Source organism: Papio anubis, chromosome 1 (genome assembly GCF_008728515.1).
Source record: "Papio anubis isolate 15944 chromosome 1, Panubis1.0, whole genome shotgun sequence".
Lineage (NCBI taxonomy): Eukaryota > Metazoa > Chordata > Mammalia > Primates > Cercopithecidae > Papio > Papio anubis.
In genome coordinates this window covers 189,536,753-189,559,329 of record NC_044976.1, presented here as the reverse complement: position 1 = coordinate 189,559,329, position 22,577 = coordinate 189,536,753, and the positions used below count along the sequence as shown (strand labels likewise).

The 22,577-nt window shown below is 37.1% G+C and overlaps 1 protein-coding gene across 9 annotated transcripts in view; it reads left to right on the top strand.

Annotated features, from left to right (window-relative positions):
• DNM3 (dynamin 3) overlaps positions 1–22,577 on the top strand; it is a 566,482-nt gene that overhangs the window by 454,570 nt on the left and 89,335 nt on the right. For 5 of the 9 annotated variants that reach the window (XM_009194141.4, XM_031662781.1, XM_031662786.1 and 2 more), the window contains 2 exons: positions 6,328–6,439; positions 14,714–14,725. In XM_009194141.4, the coding sequence (XP_009192405.3) occupies positions 6,328–6,439; positions 14,714–14,725 (124 nt within the window). The remainder of the gene's footprint in view (positions 1–6,327; positions 6,440–14,713; positions 14,726–22,577) is intronic. The other 4 variants (XM_031662793.1, XM_031662792.1, XM_031662783.1 and 1 more) reach the window with 1 other exon arrangement.

Here is a 22,577-nt window from a genome sequence, read left to right as displayed (position 1 = left end):
GATAAACAAAGCAGCTGGGAAGCTCGAACTAGGCGCAGCCAACCACAGCTCAGCAAGGCCTGCTACCTCCATTGACTCCACCTCTGGGGACAGACCATAGCTGAACAAAAGGCAACAGAAACTTCTGCAGACTTAAATGTCCCTGTCTGACAGCTCTGAAGAGAGCAGTGGTTCTCCCAGCAAAGCATTTCAGCTCTGAGAATGGACAGACTGCCTCCTCAAGTGGGTCCCTGACCCCCATGTAGCCTAACTGGGACACACCTCCCAGTAGTGGCCGACTGACACTTCATACAGGCAGGTGCCCCTCTGGGATGAAGATTCCAGAGGAAGGATCGGGCAGCAATATTTGCTGTTCTGCAGCCTCCACCAGTGATACCCAGGCAAACAGGGTCTGGAGTGGACCTCCAGCAAACTCCAGCAGACCGGCAGCTGAGGGACCTGACTGTTAGAAGGAAAACTAACAAACAGAAAGGAATAGCATCAACATCAACAAAAAGGACATCTACACCAAAACCCCATCTTTAGGTTACCAACATCAAAGACCAAAGGGAGATAAAACCACAAAGCTCGGGAGAAACCAGAGCAGAAAAGTTGAAAATTCTAAAAAACTGAGTGCCTTTTCTCCCACAAAGGATCACAGCTCATCGCCAGCAACGGAACAGAGCTGGACAGAGAATGACTTTGATGGGTTGACAGAAGTAGGCTTCAGAAAGTTGGTAATAACAAACTTCTCCGAGCAAAAGGAGCGTGTTCTAACCCATTGCAAGGAAGCTAAAAACCTTGAAAAAAGGTTAGACGAATGGCTAACTAGAATAAACAGTGTAGAAGAGACCTTAAATGACCTGATAGAGCTGAAAACCATGGCACAAGAGCCACGTGATACATGCACAATCTTTAGTAGCCAATTCAATAAAGTGGAAGAAAGGGTATTAGTGATGGATGATCAAATTAAAGAAATAAAGCGACAAGAGAACTTTAGAGAAAAAGAGTAAAAAGAAATGAACAAAGCCTCCAAGAAATATAGGACTATGTGAAAAGACCAAATATACGTTTGATTGGTGTACCTGAAAGTGACGGGGAGAATGGAACCAGGTTGGAAAACATTCTTCAGGATATTATCCAGGAGAACTTCCCCAGCTAGCGAGGCAAGCCAACATTCAAATTCAGGAAATACAGAGAACACCACAAAGATATTCTTCGAGAAGAGCAAGCCCAAGACACATAATTGTCAGATTCACCAAGGTTGAAAAAAAGGAAAAAATATTCAGGGCAGCCAGAGAGAAAGATCAGGTTACCCACAAAGGGAAGCCCATCAGACTAACAGCGGATCTCTCAGTAGAAACCCTACAAGCCAGAAGAAGCGGGGGCCAATATTCAACATTCTTAAAGAAAAGAATTTTCAACCAAGAATTTCATATCCAGCCAAACTAAGATTCATAAGTGAAGGAGAAATAAAATCCTTTACAGACAAGCAAATGCTGACAGATTTTGTCACCACCAGGCCTGCCTTACAAGAGCTCCTGAAGGAAGTGCTAAACATGGAAAGGAACAACCGGTACCAGACACTGCAAAAACATGCCAAATTGTAAAGACCACTGATGCTAGGAAGAAACTGCATCAACTAACTGGCAAAATAACCAGCTAACATCATAATGTCAGGATCAGAGTCACACATAACAATATTAACCTTAAATGTAAATGGTATAAATGCCCCAACTAAAAGACACAGCCTGGCAAATTGGATAAAGAGTCAAGACCCATCAATGTGCTGTATGCAGGAGACCAATCTCATGTGCAGAGACACGCATAGGCTCAAAATAAAAGGATGGAGGAAGATCTACCAGGCAAATGGAAAGCCAAAAAAAGCAGGAGTTGCAATCCTAGTCTCTGATAAAACAGACTTTAAACCAACAAAGATCAAAAGAGACAAAGAAGGCTGTTACATAATAGTAAAGGGTTCAATTCAACAAGTAGAGCTAACTATCCTAAATATATATGCACCCAATACAGGAGCACCCAGATTTGTAAAGCAAGTCCTTAGAGACCTACAAAGAGACTTAGACTACTACACAATAATAATGGGAGACTTTAACACCCCACTGTCAATGTTAGACAGATCAATGAGACAGAAGGTTAACAAGGATATCCAGGACTTGAACTCAGCTCTGCACCAAGTGGACCTAATAGACATCTACAGAACTCTCCACCCCAAATCAGCAGAATATACATTCTTCTCATCACCACATCACACTTATTCCAAAATTGACCACATAGTTGGAAGCAAATGTAAAAGAACAGAAATCACAACAAAGTGTCTCTCAGACCGCAGTGCAATCAAACTAGAATTCAGGATTTAGAAACTCACTCAAAACCACACAACTACCTGAACTGAACAACCTGCTCCTGAATGACTACTGTGTAAATAACAAAATGAAAGCAGAAATAAAGATATTCTTTGAAACCAATGAGACCAAAGACAAAATGTACCAGAATCTCTGGGACACATTTAAGGGAGTGTGTAGAGGGAAATTTGTAGCACTAAATGCCCACAAGAGAAAGCAGAAAAGATCTAAAATTGACACCCTAACATCACAATTAAAAGAACTAGAGAAGCAAAAGCAAAGAAATTCAAAAGCTAGCAGAAGGCAAGAAATAACTAAGATCAGAGCAGAACTGAAGGAGATAGAGACACAAAATACCCTTCAAAAAAATCAATGAATCCAGGAGCTGGTTTTTGGAAAAGATCAACAAAATTAATAGACCACTAGCAAGACTAATAAAGAAGAAAAGAGAGAAGAATCAAATAGACACAATAAAAAATGACAAAGGAGATATCACCACTGACCCACAGAAATACAAAGTACCATCAGAGAATCCTTTAAACACCTCTATGCAAATAAACTAAAAAATCTAGAAAAAATGGATAAGTTCCTGAACACATACACCCTCCTAAGACTAAACCAGGAAGAAGTTGAATCTCTGAATAGACCAATAACAGACTCTGAAATTGAGGTAATAATCAATAGCCTGCCAACTATAAAAAAAAGTCCAGAACCAGACGGATTCATAACCGAATTCTACCAGAGGTACAAATAGGAGCTGGTACCATTCTTTCTGAAACTATTCCAATCAATAGAAAAAGAGGGAATCCTCCCACACTCATTTTATGAGTCCAGCATCATCCTTATACCAAAGCCTGGCAGAGGCACAACAACAAAAGGAGAATTTTAGACCAATATCCCTGATGAACATCAATTTGAAAATCCTCAATAAAATACTGGCAAACCAAATCCAGCAGCACATCAAAAAGCTTATTCACCACAGTCAAGTCGGCTTCACTGTGGGATGCAAGGCCGGTTCAGCACACGCAAATCAGAAACATAATTCGTCACAAAAACAGAACCAAAGACAAAAAACACATGATTATCTCCATAGATGTAGAAAAGGCCTCTGACAAAATTCAACAGCCCTTCATGCTAAAAACTCTCAATTAACTAGGTATTGATGGCACGTATCTCAAAATAGTAAGAACTATTTATGACAAACCCACAGCCAGTATCATAGTGAATGGGCAAAAACTAGAAGCATTCCCTTTGAAAACTGGCACAAGACAGGGATGCCCTCTCTCACCACTCCTATTCAACATAGTGTTGGAAGTTCTGGCTAGGGCAATCAGGCAAGAGAAAGAAATCAAGGGTATTCAGTTAGGAAAAGAAGAAGTCAAATTGTCCCTGTTTGTAGATGACATGATTGTATATTCAGAAAACCCCATCATCTCAGCCCAAAATCTCCTTAAGCTGATAAGCAACTTCAGCAAAGTCTCAGGATACAAAATCAATCACAAGCATACCTATACACCAATAACAAACAACAGAGAGCCAAATCAAGAGGGAACTCCCATTCACAATTGCTTCAAAGAGAATAAAATACCTAGGAATCCAACTTACAAGGGATGTGAAGGACCTCTTCAAAGAGAACTACAAACCACTGCTCAACAAAATAAAAGAGGACACAAACAAATGGAAGAACATTCCATGCTCATGGATAGGGAGAATCAATATTGTGAAAATGGCCATACTGCCCAAAATAGTTTATAGATTCAATGCCATCCCCATCAAGCTACCAATGACTTTCTTCACAGAATTGGAGAAAAACACTTTAAAGTTCATATGGAACCAAAAAAGACCCCTCATCGCCAAGACAATCCTATGCCAAAAGAACAAAGCTAGAGGCATCACGCTACCCAACTTCAAACTATACTACAAGACTACAGTAACCGAAACAGCATGGTACTGGTACCAAACATATATATAGACCAATGGAACAGAACAGAGACCTCAGTAATAACACTGCACATCTACAACCACTTGATCTTCGACAAACCTGACCAAAACAAGCAATGTGGAAGGTACGCCGTATTTAATAAATGGTGCTGGGAAAACTGGCTAGCCATATGTAGAAAGCTGAAACTGGATTCCTTCCTTATACCTTATACAAAACTTAATTCAAAATGGATTAAATACTTAAATGTTAGACCTAAAACCGTAAAAACCCTAAAAGAAAACCTAGGCAATACCATTCAGGACATAGGCATAGGCAAGGGCTTCATGACTAAAACACCAAAAGCAATGGTCACAAAAGTCAAAATTGACAAATGGGATCTAATTAAACTAAAGAGCTTCTGTACTACAAAAGAAACTACCATCATCCTGAACAGGCAACCTACAGAATGGGAGAAAAATTTTGCAATCTACCCGTCTGGCAAAGGGCTAATATCCAGAATCTACAAAGAACTTAAACAAGTTTAAGAAAAAAACAACCCCATCAAAAAGTGGGCAAAGCATATGAACAGATCTTTCTCAAAAGAAGACATTTATGCAGACACATGAAAAAAATGCTCATCATCACTGGTCATGAGGCAATGCAAATCAAAACCACAATGAGATACCACCTCACACCAGTTAGAATGGCGATCAATAAAGTCAGGAAACAACAGATACTGGAGAGGTTGTGGAGAAATAGGAATGCTTTTACACTGTTGGTGGGAGTGTAAACTAGTTCAACCATTGTGGAAGACAGTATGGCGATTCCTCAAGGATCTAGAACTAGAAATACCATTACTGGGTACATACCCAAAAGATTATAAATCATGCTACTATAAAGACACATGCACACATATGTTTATTGCAGCACTGTTCAGAATAGCAAAGACTTGGAACCAACCCAAATGTCCATCAGTGATAGACTGGATTAAGAAAATGTGGCACATATACACCATAGAATACTATGCAGCTATAAAAAAGGATGAGTTCATGTCATTTGCAAGGACATGGATGAAGCTGGAAACCATCAATCTGAGCAAATTATCACAAGGACAGAAAACCAAACACCGCATGTTCTCACTCATAGGTGGGAACAGAACAATGGAATACTTGGACACAGGGCGGGGAACATCACACACCAGGGCCTGTCATAAGGTGGGGGCTGGGGGAGGGATAGCATGAGGAGAAATACCTAATGTAAATGACGAGTTAATGGGTGCAGCAAACCAACATGGCATATGTGTACCTATGTAACAAACCTGCACGTTGTGCACATGTACCCTAGAACTTAAAGTATAATAATAATAATCATCTTAAATTAAAAAAAGAAAAGAAGGTTATCTCTAGGCTGTGGAAACTGGATAATTGTTACCATTTTAATTCTTTTCTCTACTTTCCAAATATTTAAAAATGGGCATATATTGCATTTTATGTATTATCAGGAAAAGAAATGTAAAGGGAAAATACTGTCCCAGTTATAAATCTGCACTTCACTGGCACCTCACCCTATTAAACACTGGTTATTAGTCTTTCCTTTTCACAATTTAATGAGCATTTCTGTTTTGCATCTGGCATTGTCTTTTAGGTTTATAAGATTATTGCCTTGCATCTTAAAGTTTTATGAGCTATTTAGTCATTTAGACTCGTAAAATATCTTCAGAGAATTGATCTAGCTGCTGAGCGATAGCAATTCCTTCCCCACAGCACAAGTTCCAATCAGTTCACACCCAGTGTATAATATTTAATACATTTGTATTTACTTTTTAATTTTGTAGCAGTACAGATAACTCTGAGCTTTGTAATGTGATTTTTTAAAAAAATTATATTGTAAATACATGTAGAAATTCACTAACTATTTTAAAGTAAGAGTTGTTTTTGTTTTCCTCCAGTGACTGTCAGAAACTGTCCGTTTGGATTGTCACTTATATCATCATCATCTACAGCAACATAAAATGACTTTGAATTTGGTTCAAACTAAAAGCATGATTTTTTTTTTAAACTCCAGGAATGTATACAAAGACTATCGCTTCCTTGAGCTGGCATGTGATTCCCAGGAGGATGTCGACAGCTGGAAGGCATCTCTGCTAAGAGCGGGGGTCTATCCTGATAAATCAGTAGTAAGTTGGATCTATCTCTTATTTAAAAATTATTATTAGCTATGCTTGAGAAAATATTAATCCTACATACCATATACTGGAGAAACTAGTTTTCTTACTGACTTAATTAATTCATCACACTTTTAACTGATACTTCATTTACTCTTTTTATATTTTTTAACAATGCTTTTTCCCTATTAGATTTCTATTTGAAGAAGTTAATCAGTATATTTGTTAAAGAAAATGTCCTACTCAGCCATAAAACACAATATATGCAGTCTCAGCCCAATGCAAAGTTTTTTGTTTTATTTTAAAATTTCGTTTTTCTCTATATGCTATTTCATACTTATCATGGTATTAATACAATCAGTATATCATCAGTCATAACAGCAACATTTTGACTTGCTTAAAATATACTCATTTTAATAAAAATCTATCCCCTTTCATTATGTCTGTATTCCCTGTATCCATAATTATATCTGTGTGCAAACTCTGTTTAATGTCCTCATGAGTGTGAAAGAACAAAAAGAAATATATTCCTTTTTCCACTTATCTTTATTAATATGCTTCACGTGTCTTTAAGACACTTCTCTCATTCAAGTTAATAAACAGACCTTTTCTTTGTGTTCTTTGGAAAATGTAATATTACACAGTCTAGTCTAAATTGAAACAGAAGTCCCACCCAACATATGTACACCCGCCATTAAACAGACTCTGCCACTGAGTGGACCTCTCCACTTGCTGCTTCCTCCTGAATCTCTAGATTGTCCAGGTTTCTCCCCAGAACTAAAGTACTGAGACTAAGCCTTGGGGATTTACTTCAGCTTAACTCCTGAGGTGCCTACTTGGCTCTCGATCAGTTTATAGGAATGATCATGCATGAGTTGGGTCCTTTTCAGGTTCAAAATAGGGGGAGAGTCTTTTCAAGAGAAAGTCTGAGATATGGGTGAAACATAGGACAATTAAGGTATTTCTAGGGGGGTTTCAGGGCTGACCACATCTCTGGGGTTATATTAAAATTTAACAGCGTTTCAGGGATACAGGATTGAGGACTTGCACCAAAATGTCATCCTCTCTGCTGTTATTTTAACTCACACATAGACCTCTTTACGCCATTCCATGCTATACTTGTCATCCTATACCTGTTTGGCACCTAAAACAATGAACTTCCCACAATATGCTTTGTGCCCTCCAAGTGGAAGTTAAACTAGATGCTTTCCTGTCAATAGCCAGGAGTCCAGAAGCATTCATATATGATTTTCATGATTGTTGTCGAGTTGTTCTTGTGTTACATGCATAGATACTTGCATAGATATGTACCACTCAATACTACATGTGAGAAGTCATTAAACATCACAGTACCACTTTTACTTTTGTTTTTACCTCTATTACTTATTACTCTTGCCTATCCATTGATGGTAGTGTGTTTAATTTTACAAATGTTCTATATTAAAAATGTACATATACCTAATTTTTTATTCATTCCACACAAACCTTTGGAGCATATGCTTTTTGCCAGCTGCCATTCCTGGCACTGGTGATACAGAGGTGAACAATGGCAATAAGGTTCTGCCCATGCTGAAGCAGACATTAAACAAGGGAGTGAATAATAATAATTATGCACCATTATTTAAGATAGCGATAAGTTCTATAAAATGTTAAGTAAGTTAAAGGGACAGACAGTGAGAGTAAGGGGCAGGTGAGCTTTATTTTAGTCAAGGTGATGAGGGAAGGCCTCTTCGAAGAGTTGACATTTGAGCAGGCTCTTTAAAGAAGGGAGGGAGTACAGGATCTGGAAGTCTGAAGAAGAGCACTCTTGGCAGAGGATAGCCAGTGTGAAACCAAGCTCAGTGTCTTAGGGGAGCACCAAGGCCAGTGTGTCTGGAACACTGTGAGGGAAGACAAAGGTGGTAGTTGGTTAACAAAGAAAGGGATCAGGGAGCAGATGATGTAGACCTTGAAGGAAGGGGCGAGTCTTTTGAATTTTATTCTGAGTGAGATGGAAGTCACTACTAGGTTTCAAGTCACTTAGTGACATAAGATTTATGTATTTAAAAGCTCATTATGGTTGGAAATGATGAGAGGTAGTAAAGCATGTGGGTTCAAGCATGGGGTGTTGTGTCACACCACCTATATTTACATTCCAGGTGCTTCCTTCAAGCTGTGAGGTCTTGGGCAGGTTACCTAGCCTTTTCGCATTTCAAGATTCTCGTTTCTGAGATGAAGATAACAGTAGTCTTTTACAGGGCGGTTGATAGGATTAAATGAGATAATGCAGGGAAAGCATTGAACAGGGCAGGTACAAGTAAGCACTACATTTTCATCTATAATTATAATTATTATGATTCTTATTATAAACATTTTCATCAAAACAACTTTCTTTAACAGCTAGGGGAAGGTTGAAATACTGTGAATATTACCATATAGCCCAGTGAGATTATAAACGCTTTATTATTTTCTGTCTTCCAAATATGCTTGTATGCTTGGTTATTTGTCAGTGTGTGTGTGTGTGTGTGCACGCATGTGTGTGTCTGCCTTAACATGCAACTATAATGTTTGTGAAAATGTTTTGTTAAGTCATGATTTTGTAAATTAAACCTCTTTTAAATGCACTAGACAAGTTTGCTATTTAAACAAAAATAATGCTTAGCCAGGCATGGTGGCACACACCTGTGATCCCAGCTACGAGGGAGAGAAGGATTGCTTGAGCCTGGGAGGTCCAGACTACAGTGTTCATGTCACCTCACTCCAGCCTGGGTGACAGAATGATACCCTGTCTCAAAAACAAAAACAAAAACTTATAATGAGTCTCTTATGAGGGAAAAACTGTCCTAGAAAATCAGTTATTCATCTCCCAGTAAACTGGCTGGATTTTTATGTATTCATAGATCTACATCAAAAAGACAAATAAATATTTTCTATTTTTAATTAGAATACTGAATTTTAAGCAAATCTCACTACATAATCTGTTTTGATTCTTTTTATATCATTTTTATTTGTTTGTAAACACATATTTGGTACAATTGCTTAGAAGATCAAGACAAAGGAACTTTTAGTACATACCAAAGGCAACACAGGAAATTAAATTTAGCAGTATGCAATGATGTTGCCTTTTCTCAGTTTTCATCATAAACAATATTTGCATTTCTTATGCACCATGTAGTCCTACAGGTTATATTACATAATTGCTTAACTTTCAGATATTTAAATGGCAGCTAACTGATGAAATTAACTAGAATGCTTATCTGAAGTTTCTATTTTGTGAACACTCACTTATATTTGGGGGAAGAAAATTATTTTTAGGTAGTTATTCCTAGTTTAGAATAATCTAATAACAGATGCCTTTGTCTATGTACATTTTTAGAATGTCTAAGTAGTATGATTTTGCTTTCATATCAATAAACCATTGAGTCTACAAATCAGTCAGTTGCTACCCTAATAATGAAACATTTATGTGTCATGCATGGACATGAGTCTAAACTTAGAAAGTTCTGCTTTCTGCACAAGATACTTCTATTTTGACTGGAAAGAAATCTCTATATAGATCATTTTTAAAAATTGTGTAAGTTTGACATCATTAGATAAATAGCCATAACCCAAATTTGAATGAAATGCTGTTTTAGACAGATCTTATTTTCTAGTAAGGTTATATATGCACACTTTAAAAAATAACATTCTCATATATATTTTTATTCATCACGTCCAAGTAATGAAATGGTTTTATGTCACTCAAATCAAAATCTTCTGCTCCCCTGTTTCTTTTGTCTCTTAAGTTATTTATCTTGGGGTTTTCCAAAATTTTCTTTCTTTCCTTCCCTTCCATCCCCTTTCCTCCCTTCTTTCTTTCCCTTCATCCATCACTATTAAAGTGGACTCTACAGATTCAAAGATTAAGAAGATGAAATTCCTACTTAATAGGAATTCTAAGCCTAGTGAAAGAGAAAGATGCAAATAAATGCTCTACAATATGATAAGAACTACAGTGGATATCTGTATAAAATGCAACAGCCCTACTATTTTTCCATATGGATTTTCTAATTACTTTTACTCTCTTTCATCTTTCTGGATCCAAAGCAAAATGTAGAATTTTTGTCTGAGTAGTGGCATCTATGGCTCTAAATGAGGAGTCCTCGATTCAGGCTACTGACTTGCTCTGTAAATTTACACATAACTTCCTCTGAGCCACAGACTTAGCATTCTACCAGTCACCTGACATTTCTGAGCAGCCACAATATTTTAAAACTGTATTTAAATCTGAATTTGGATTTAGCAGAATTTTATTTTTTCCATTTCTATTTTCTGTGGTCACTAAATTGAAATTACAACCATTGTAAAATTTGATATCATTAAGAAAATACGTAGGACGTTATCCAGTTTCAAAGTAAAGATGTCTCTAATGTAATTCATTAATAGTTATTTTCACAGATGAGACTGAAATATAATCAATCTGTATTGTGTGTGTGTGTTTGTGTATCAGTCATAAGAGGCTACGATTAGACAACTTTTAAAGGATTATTTTATTGACACATGTACATAAATTTTTCCTACATATGTGATTATAAATAAATGTGAATTTGATTAAATATCTAAAGAACATGATACAACAAACAACTGACTTTTCTGGCACAGTTTTGTTGGCTTACAATATTTAAATTATATAAAACATGAAAGAATTCCAAATTTAAATTCCCTGAAACATAATGTGTGCCATGGAATGAGGTAGACTTCCAGTCAAATCCACTCACAGTTGAAGCCTTAGCCCACCATTTACTAGCCATGTGGCTCAGGCAACTTACTTAACCTTCCAATTGTTGATTTTTCTCTAAACTCAACTTAATGCCTTCCTCAGAGTGATTTTATAGGATTAAATGGAGGTTCTTCTGCATCACAACTAGTTCAGTGCCTTCAACTGGGTGAATGTGTTCAATGTCTCATAGCCTTTATTTATTTATTTATTACACTTTAAGTTCTGGGATACATGTGCAGAACGTGCAGGTTTGTTACATAGGTGTATATGTGCCGTGGTGATTTGCTGTACCCATCAGCTAGTCATCTACATTAGGTATTTCTCCTAATGCTATCCCTCCCCTAGTCCCCCACCCCCCGATAGGCCCCAGTGTGTGATGTTCCCCTCCTTGTTTACACTGTTGGTGGGAGTGTAAATTAGTTCAACCATTGTGGAAGATAGTGTGGTGATTCCTCAAGGATCTAGAACCAGAAATACTATTTGACCCAGCAATCCCATTACTGGACATTACCCAAAATTCTACTATAAAGATACATGTACACATATGTTTATTGCAACACTGTTCACAAAAGCAAAGACTTGGGACCAACCCAAATGCCCATCAATGATAGACTGGATAAAGAAAATGTAGCACATATACACCATGGAATACTATGCAGCCATAAAAAAGGATGAGTTCATGTTGTTTGCAGGGACATGGATGAAGCTGGAAACCTTCATTCTCAGCAAACTAACACAACAACAGAAAACCAAACACTGCATGTTCTTACTCATAAGTGGGAGTGGAACAATGATCTTTTTATTATTTAAAATCATTGTGTCCATGAAGCTGTAATTCCCAATTAAGTATTACTTCCCTTCTCTTAGGAAACTATTGATGGGATTTGGGTGTGTGAAGGAGAATTTCCCATCTATTGGCTAAGCAAGCTGAGTTGTTTAAAGGGAGATCTGATGCACTCTGTGGGGACAGGCCAGCCTCCATCAGTCAGTCAGGAGTGAGCAGAGAGGCTGTCAGGAGCTGAGAATTCACAAGCCTGCTCTCAGATGCCCGCTTACTGGTAGGAAGTCTGAAACAATGTCCCGGAAACAAATTTGGTGCAAATCCAGTTTTGCATATTTACTAAGTCTGACACCTCAGAGCTTTTAAAGAGGTTTTATTAGCTGTATATATAAGTGGTCTTCCCCTATCGTGTATTTTTCTTAAGAGATTAAAAATGATGGCAGGAAGTGAATCACCCTGGAACTTCACCATTCCTTCTGAACTCAGGACTCTCCCAACCATAACTCATGCTCTTAGGTCTGCTTTGCAGATTGAAACCACTTTACAATGCAGTCCTTTTGAAATGTCAGAAATTCCTCTTGGACAAACTCTGAAAGTGAATTTTTCTCTGTGTCAAATAACAGGAGAAAAAGTCTCTACGTTATTGTAGGAGAAGAAGAGGAATGGCCACAGACCTGCATACATATTTATTAAAGTGGTGATGACCCCTCATTTGCATTTTTTCAGCAGTCTAATAATACAAGACTTAAAATGCCCAGTACTTAGCACCCAACACATAACTTTGTTCTTAGCATTTTTAGCAGAACTTAGAAGAGCTGCATGACCAATTCTGAAGAGTCTTAGTTTTTCTTCAATGAAGTGCTTTCAGGGATCTAAACATAAATTGCTGCCACACAGAGCAGTGAAGGGAATTATAAAGCATTTACATTTCACCATTCATGACTGTTACGCCTCTCTCAGAATAGACAGTTGGGAAATGATTGAATGAAACAAGAAATGGCCAAGCCACACCACGTCCTCCGCTTGTGTGTTTCTTGTATTTAAGGATTAAGGCCTCCTACTCTGTGACATCATTGTTGCCACTACAAACAGAACCATCTGCCATCAAGTGGGGAAGCCAGTCATTCCCTAATGTGCAAAAATACTTGGTTGAACTCCTGAAACTTATTTGGTAGATCAAAAGCTGCACTGCTGTGGAATGCAATAAACTCCATCTGTTTGAGGTATTTTCAGCAATATTGCACTTCTTTGGAGAACCAGGGTCCCATTATTCTCTAAAATAGACTTTTATTCCTGGTAAAATTCCTAGTGGGGATCTTTATTGCCTTATTGAACAGTTGGCATCATTTTTAAAAAGGACTCTTTTTTTCCCTTCATTCATTCTTATGCCATTATTTATGTCTCAGATAAGCCAGTGTGTTAACGGTTATATCATAGCAACTCACAATGCCAAGAAACTTCTCTTCACTACTTTATCAGTGTCTTTACATTTACGTTTTCTTTATTAAATATGATGGTCCCTGGATTGGGCATTTGCCTAGATCATGAATTGGCATTGTTCTCCAGAAAACAAACTCTCCTGGGATCATTACCTTATTGCTCTCCAGAAAATATCTGTATATATTATTTCCCCCTCTGCACCCTCAACTTAAAACTAAATGCCAGATCTGCAGCCAGACCTGTGACTCCACCCGGTTCTAGGTCTCCGCAGATGCACACACTTTACTCACAGCTCTCTTCCACCCTGTGTCTCAGCGAGAAATTCCTTCTGGGCCCCTTGTGAGAAGAGTTCAGATCTGTTCCCGGCCCATATCCCATCACGTCTCCCCCACAGGATCTGACCTTGTGAGGACTTGGGCTGCCCCGGGAGTAATGAATCACCGTCTTATTTTTTTAGGCCATATGTGAGTTAAATTGTTTGATATAAATCATACTCTTGCAGCTCAGGGTTGAAACAGGAGAGCCATTTGCCCTGCCGCCTGCTGCTCGCGGTTCTGTGTCTTTACCCAGAGAGTCGCTTTTAGAAATGACTACATTTTTGTGACTAACCTTTCCAGACCCATTTCTTGAGTGTGGACTCATGTTTGTTTTGGCAGCATCCCCACTATACAGTCCTTGCTTCCCATGCCAACCTAAGGCAAAACTCATAATTTACAAAATAAAGGAATGGTCCAGATGGAGGTCGTAACTTGGTCTGCTTACCCTGTCTCCCCAGAACCACCCACTCCTTTCCTCTGCTCTCTTTTCCTTCTTTTTTTTTTTTTTTTTCTTTTTTCCACCTTCTTTGAAACCAAGGATGCAATGTTTGTTTAAAAATGCACTGGCTGATGAAATTTTCCACTGCTTGGCATGTTGGAGGAGGAGCTGTCAGGAAAGGGCAAGCCGGCACACAAAATGCTCTGCCTTTCATGCTAACAGTTCACTTATTACTGATTCAAACCAATTCTTTCTGGCCATGTTCCCATACCCCAAGTATTCCAAATAGAAAGAAAGGGGGAACTGTCATAATTTTCCGCTGTTATAAACGTATGATTTCATGTAACCTATGTGGATTCTCTGACTTGTCCATGAGCTCCGGATGCTGTATGTGTATGTATGAGATGTCAGTGAATAGTTAAATCATTTGCTTTGATTTCGCTCTAGCAAGAAAAACCTCATCATTTTATTTTTTTAATATCCAGAGAAAGAAGAAAAAACCCCTCATAAATTTAAAATAAATTTCTGTTTAACATATTTCTCTTTCTTTTCCTTGCGGCTACACACACAGGGGAACAACAAAGTAAGTTATTTGTCCTCTTGCAGCTCTTCTGTGCCCCCAGCCCCTGCTCCGCTCCTGCATGTCTTGACAATAGTGTTGCTGTGCATGCTGGAATGACTGTCATCTGTTACAGTGCATGAATTATATGGGGTGTGCAAATTTAGGGGAAAATGTGCATTTGTACCACCATAATGGCTGTTCTGTTTTGACTTTTGGGAAGGGAAGCATTCTGTCCTTCAGGGTTGGTTATTGGCTAGTTCAGAGAGGTTGACATTATAAGGAAAGAGCTCCCACACAGAGAGTAAGGATTTTGAAGATTTAATAATGAGGACTCTTCTGCAGAAAGGGTAGAGCAATCTGATGAAATTCAGTGCAGCTGAAATTTCTGACTAAAACTCAAAGCTCTTATGTTAATGTGCAGTTACAAAAACCCCAAACTGGAGTCTCAAATAGCAGTATGGCTGGCTTTGTTGACGAAACTGAACTAGATCAGTGTTCTGGCTTTGAAGGTGCCTTAAAATGGATGGAGGAGGGTGGGGTCAACATTTCACTTGGCTTCTGTGCCCTTGATGTCTTCCAGCTGGATGGAAGCAGGCGGGTGTGGGGAATGCAGGGGGTGGCCGAAATGTGTACGATAGCTTTGTGAAACCAGGCAACACACAGGAATGGTGGAAATTATTCTAATATTGTCATATAGATCGATGAGCAATTTAATCATTCATAGAGTTGCTAGTTTGTTTAAGTTTTAATTCAACTTTTCCAAAAGATTAGAACCATTTCTCACTTATATTAGAAATATAATAGTCATGTAGTTTGAGAAGATGGTCTTACATTTAGCTGGGTGATTTGTTTTCTCATTTTTTCTATGGAGATATATTAGTGCTTCATCCTACCAGGTGGCCCACTTAAAATGGGCCTCATTGAATACAATAAGAATTGAAAAGAATCTGTTATATAAGAGTTGGCCGGCATATTCAAACCAGCTGGAATTCATTAAAATTTCTGTTCATAAGCCATACATATAGAATGTAAAACAAATGTGGGAAACTTTTTGCAGTTTAATTTGATGGAATGTGCTATTATGGAATAAGTTGACATCGATGGTTGGTATTGAAAATGTGTTGCTTTATAAATTTATATCTTGATATAACTGCTTATAACCCAAGTAATAACATTTAATAAAGTTAAAGTATTACCAGAAAAGCACAAGACAGGCATTTGTGAAGGAGTAAAGAGGTGAACTCAGCCGACTTATAGTATGAATTTTAAAAACAGCAGGTAACTTTTGAAATTGATTAAAGATTTCTTCCACAAAGTAATGGCTGATATTTATAACTACCACTCTTTGAAAAGACATTTGGAAAAAATATAAAAACAATATTTTTAGTTCTTATACCATGAAATATATTTCAATTATTGAATAGTGTGTGTGTCTAATCCTGGTCATTTGTATTGCACTGAGTCTCTGTCTGAAATTTCATGTTCTGCATTTCTTATTCTTCTTTTTTTTTTTTTTTTTGAGACAAAGTCTCGCTCTGTTGCCCAGGCTGGAGTGCAGTGGTGCAATCTTGGCTCACTGCAAGCTCTGCCTCCCGGGTTCACGCCATTCTCCTGCCTCAGCCTCCCAAGTAACTGGGACTAAAGGCACCTGCCACCGTGCCCTGCTAATTTTTTGTACTTTTAGTAGAGACGGGGTTTCACCGTGTTTGCCAGGATAGTCTCCATCTCCCGACCTCGTGATCTACCTGCCTCGGCCTCCCAAAATGCTGGGATTACAGGCGTGAGCCACCGCGCCCGGCCTGTGCTGCATTTCTTATTTGCAAGCAAAACAAAACAAACCTTTAAAAAGTACCCTGGACTAATTGTGAGTGCACTAATAGGGAGCCTGTGCATGCTGAAGACCAGGGAGCCAGCTGCTGACCCTTGGGGGAGGTGCTAACTCTCAGACCACTCAAGAAGCATTTAGGATTTGTCTCTTTCACTAGTGGATTCACTGATGAGTTAAGAATGTTTGTAAAATTTATCCCCCCACCCACACACACACACAAAGAAACCCACTTCTCCTTACCAGAAGCCATCCATTTGTTGTGTCCTATTTGATTAAGTTTTTCTGGATAAAATAAAATATTCAGTTTAATGCAGTTTACTGATTTTCAAGTCACTAAATACAAGAGAAAATTCAAAAATTTTAAATTACGGTTCATTAAGGGTTTCCCTAGGATGATGCAGAAGGCTCTTCAGGTTCTCCAGGTGCCCTTAGTTACCATCTGTAGCTGAACACTTGTGCATGTGCTGTGAGGACAGCTTTGGGTGCTGGTTAGAGGGCTAATGTTAGTTGAAGAGTATCAAAGATACAAGCACTTACTGTTTTGATTTTGAATTAAAGAGTGAGTACTTTGGAGGTGCTGGTATTTATTGCCCCATGCCTTATTTTTAATTGTTATGAATAAGTGAAGTTTGTGGAAAATATAATGCTTATACTTTTTAAATATGATCATTATACTGACCATAGACTCTGGCACACACACACACACACACACACACACACACACACAAACTCTTCAAATCACAAACAGCACATCTGCATGTTATTTTCCTGTAGCTTAGAATTTCAGTATAAATGGAAAACACTGGAATACAAGCTGTGCTGTCTCCGGAGTATAGATCTGGATTCTTCAAAAGGAGAATATGAGATTCCTTTTTCCTCCCATGCTGGAATGCTTGTTCTGAGTTGTCCCCAAGGCAACATACCTGAATTGTTGCCTGCCATATACGTGAGCCAGCTGTAAAGTGTGACTCATTTTAGACTTGCAAAGGCTAATTGTTTATCTAGTGCATGGTATTTTGTTATTTATTGCTATTAAACAGACTCTAAATAAAATGAAGTCTGCTCAAACTAATGTTTTTTTAGATAAGCAGGATAGATCCATCTTTCCACATACATTAAGTGTAGTGCACACACATGTGCACACATACATATAACCTGGGGTATATGGAACAGTCCTGTTGTTTGTTTTCTCAATGACAGCCAAGTTGATCTGCTTCATCCATCTTTAAACTATATTTAAAGTTTGGGAGTTAATCCTCTAAACTCCAAGAAAACTAACTTCTACAATAGATATGCATTTAGATTCACATTATGAATGCTTGATGGAACAAAACATCTAGGTTCACATTCTTCCTGCACAATCATATGTATGTTGTTATTTCTCCTTGAAAAGCAAATTTTCCTTTAGTGAGGAGATCACAGTTGCTCAGGAAAAATTTTCCTTCCAGGCCTATTACTTATTTTTCCCTTTGAAAATGTTTTCCTGTTGGCATAGTGATTTCCTAAATTGCTCAGGGTAGAGTCTATCTATCTCCTCCTAAGATGGGTTTCCCTGGACCACAGATTCCAAGTCAATGTCTTCACTAGAAAGACCAGAATCCAGGACACCCCGAGTCAGCTCTGGGAATGTGAACAAATATATACAGAAAAAGGGAGGTTGTTTTGTTTTTTAAACTTGTTTCTTGAGTACAAATGTAAATCAGAATGTTATTTTCAGAATGGAGACCTTAGGTAAAGAATTAATCTCCATGTTGTGTCTTAAGAGACAAGCCATTTGATTTTCTTCTTGAATGTGATGGCTTCTCTTGGTGGACAATTTTAGAAATTTATAGACTTTTAATTTAATTTTTTATTAAATACTTGGAGTTTCAGTTAAATATTTTTGAAACTAAATTAGGCAAGTTAAAGGTAGAGAAAATCTTAACATGTAAGGAATAAAAATATACCAAAAGCCCTAAAATTTTTTAACCATGTTGGTATAGATACACAAATGAAAACTAAAATGAATCCTAGATTCAGAAATCAATGCTTCAGAAAGTTTCAGGTTACAAGGAAAAGCCACATGTAACCTTGTGCCTTATGAATCTTTTGTTGCTTTTAAAAAAGAAATGTATAATCACTTAACTTCAGTATTGTTAAACTAAAGGACTCTTATATTTTCCCCCACAGAATTTAAGGCTGACTGTATTGCTTAGAGAGAAGGATCATTTTAAAGAAGAAATAGAACAGAAACATGCTAAAACAGAATTTTAAAATTACTAATTAAATTCTAGTTAGGCTAAAAGCAAAAATTTTATACACATCGGAGGGCCTTCATATTTAAGAAAAGAAGAATGAAAGGCAAATCAGATGAAGAACTGTTTTTACAACATTTAAGAAACACTTTGTCTAGTGATTTCCTAACATGTTCAGCAAGGCCAGTGGACAAGGTCAGCCTTCATTCGTGGGAAAAGTGGTTCTCACTGGGAGTGATTATTTTGGTGATCCGTTGGATTCTAGCACTCATTTGCAAAGATAAAATTTACCAAATCAAATGGTACCAAAGTATATGTATATTGAAGAGCACAGATATTAAATCCGTATTAATTAGTTACGCCTCTTTACACCAAACCCTCAGCTCCTAAATTATTGTCCTTGGTTGTGGGTGAGAGAATATAGATAGCCACTGAAAACTCGTCCTCACAGTGTGAAAATGCCTTTCTGATGATGTGTGTTATAATCATGGTGAATGAAACGAGCAGAGAATAGTGTCATAATGTACATTTTCTTTGTATTATTTAAAACGCATGACCAAAAGTCAGAACACTCTAAGCAATTTAGGTATGGTCAGCTCAATTATTTTATTTCAATAATGTTTGTGCTTTCCCTGATTTTCTTAGAAAAGTTTAGCCAATACATGCCCTGGGGTCTAAGGAACACCCACACCCCCGCCACCTGGTTGACTAAATTTATACATAACCCAATAAGGATATCATTAGAGTTAAAAGAAAGGATGAAAATCCCCTAGCCTCAAAGTGTTATTTTAGTTCCATGTGAATATAAAAAAAAATAATAGTCTCTCAATCATTGCATCATCAATAAACCTTTGCTTCTGTTTTTGGCAAATCAACCTTAAAAGAGCATTGTTAAAGCCTTATTTTTGAATCTCCTCACTTTAATAGTAACCTGTTGGGAGAAGGGACAGTTTAATTGAGGGTAGAAAACTTCTAGAAGCAAATTGGAATCTATATTATGTTCCCAGATTTATTGATCATGCTAAATAGACTCTGTAGAGAAGCAAGAATTGATCTGCTGCTGCTTAGAAAGCTTATAGTAGGTGATAGGGTCATCAGGGCTTGTTTATATATTTTTATTTTCTCTGTTGGGTCGAAAATGAAGTGATGTCTCTCTAGTTAATAGGAAATAATATTTAGGACTTCATAGCTACTTCAACATATTTGTTCTCACATATTGTAGTGTGCACACCCCGGTATTGTAGACATCTCCTTTCTGCATGCTTCATGATATTTTTAATGGAACTGGTTTAACACTGCTCCAAAACAAAAGTCATTCATACCTGTTTTGAAAGCATGATATCTGGATAAAGAAAATGTGGCACATATGCACCATGGAATAGTATGCAGCCACAAAAAGAATGAGATCATGTCCTTCACAGCAACATGGATGGAGCTGGAGGCCATTATTCTAAGTGAATTAATGCAGGAACAGAAAACCAAATACCAAATACAACATGTTCTCACTTGTAAGTGGGAGCTGAACATTAAGATCACATGGACACAAAGAAGGGAGCAACAGACACCAGGGCCTATTTGAGAGTGGAGTGTGAGAGGAGGGAGAAGATCAAAAAATTTCCCATCAGGTACTATGGTTATTACCTGGGTGATGAAATAATCTGCACACCAAACCCTGTGACATGCAATTAACCTATATAACAAACCTGTGTATCTACCTCCGAGCCTAAAATAAAAGTTAAACAAAAAGAAAACATGTTATCATGAAGTTGCTTTTATTTATTTATTAATGTATTTATTTTTAGAGACAGGGTCTCACTATGTTGCCCAGGCTGGTCTTGGACTCCTGGGCTCAAGCAATCCTCCTGCCTCGGCCTCCCAAAGTGCTGGGATTACAGGTGTGACTCATCATGCCTGGCTGATTTTAAACATTACCTTGTGATAAGCATTGTTTTGAAATTTAAACCCTTACAGAATATTTGTATTAAAAAGTAAGAATTTGCGTTTTTGTTTTTAATGTTAATGTGGTGATGGTAGTGTATGGTAAAGTGACTCAGAATCATTACAGTAGGGATGGTTTAAAAGCCTTCTATCTATCTTTGGCAGATCAACTGAGCAAAAACCAAGATAAAAAAGGATATGAATGGTATAAGAAATAAGTTAGATTCAAAAGATATATACGTGCATATTTAAAGGATATATAAATACTGAATGTCTGGTAAAATACAGAAAACTAGAGCTGTATAGAAAATTTTAAATGTAAAAACCTATCTATTTACAAGTGAGAAAATACATTCCAAAATAGATCCAATGGAAATTACTATTTAACTTACAGACTATTTGGAATATAATAATAGTGAAAACACTATACAGGATACAACCAATAGTATACAAAGAGAAAAATTAATTTGAAAATGAATTATTTGTTTAATGGAAGTCAATAAAATTAGAAGATTGGAAAGAGAGCAACTGCAGCGTGACGAAAGAAAGAAATTCATTAAGTAAAAATTAATGAATTAAAAAATAGCAAAAGAAAAGTAAGAAAGCTTTAAACTACATACAAATTTAAAGCTTTTGTATGAGACAGTAGAGTTAAAAGGCAAAGGACAAACTAGTAAAATACTTGAAGCATATATAACAAAGGATTAAATATTCTCAGAGTAAAATTATTCCTATTCAGTTTATTTAAAAAGCTAAAACAAACAAACAAACAAAAAAAGCAAAACAAAGCAAAGAACACTACCTACTAGGAAAAAAGGAAGGGGGCCAAATCAATAGAGCATTCATTTAGAAGCCCTCCCAGCCCCTGCAAAAGCACTAATTAATATATGACAAAAAGGTTCAATTTCACCAGGAACCAAGAAGTGTAAATTAAAACAGCCAGCCAAACATCATGATTGGCCTTCCAGATTAGGAGCTATGAGAAAGAAGGTCGTGTGGTAGGTGGTAATGAGGAAGCAGTCCTCCTTGTGTACTACACTTGTTGCTGACTTTGTGTGTAGCCTCCCTGGAGGCCAGCTTGAGAATCTGCATTAAATGCCTTGGTTAGGTTCAAACCTTATGGCTCAACAATTCCACTCTTAAAAGTTTATTTTTATCAAATGATTCCATAATTGTGCAAAGAAATTTGTTCAAAGATGATTTTGAAACATTGTTCATAATTACCAATGTTTTAAAACAGCATTAATATCCATCATAGAAAATTGGTTGAATAGAATATGGCATATTAATTCAACAAAATGCTATGAAGCAAAGCATTTTTATCTTTAAAAATATATAGATATATAGAGAGAGAGAGAAAAAAAATTTTCATGATAAATTAACAAAATATTGTGCATGCCATAAGTAGCATAATTCCATTTTACTTAAAAAATTTTACATCAGATGAGATATATACATATAGTTTGCACATAGAAAACTACCTGTTGTGTACTATGCTCACTACCAGGGTACAAAACATCCATGTAACAAACCTGCACATGTACCCCATGTATCTAAAATGAAAGTTGAAATTTTAAAAATAAAGAAATTCTGGTGCAGAATTTACGCCAAAATTTTAACAGCACAGGCAAGTTTAATTTGTGGTCCTGTGTTGTTTTCTAATTTTTATGTGATAACCATCTTCTGTGTAACTTTCCAAAAACAAGTTTTGAAATACACAAAAATATGAAAAAGAGGAAGATACTTAAATGGAAGATGGTGAGACAGAAAGAAAAGTATAAAATGGTGAAAACAGAGTATCTAGGAGGAGAAATATGTACCATAAAAGAAATAGATTAAACTTTAAAAGAAAATAGATTAACTTTTATATGAA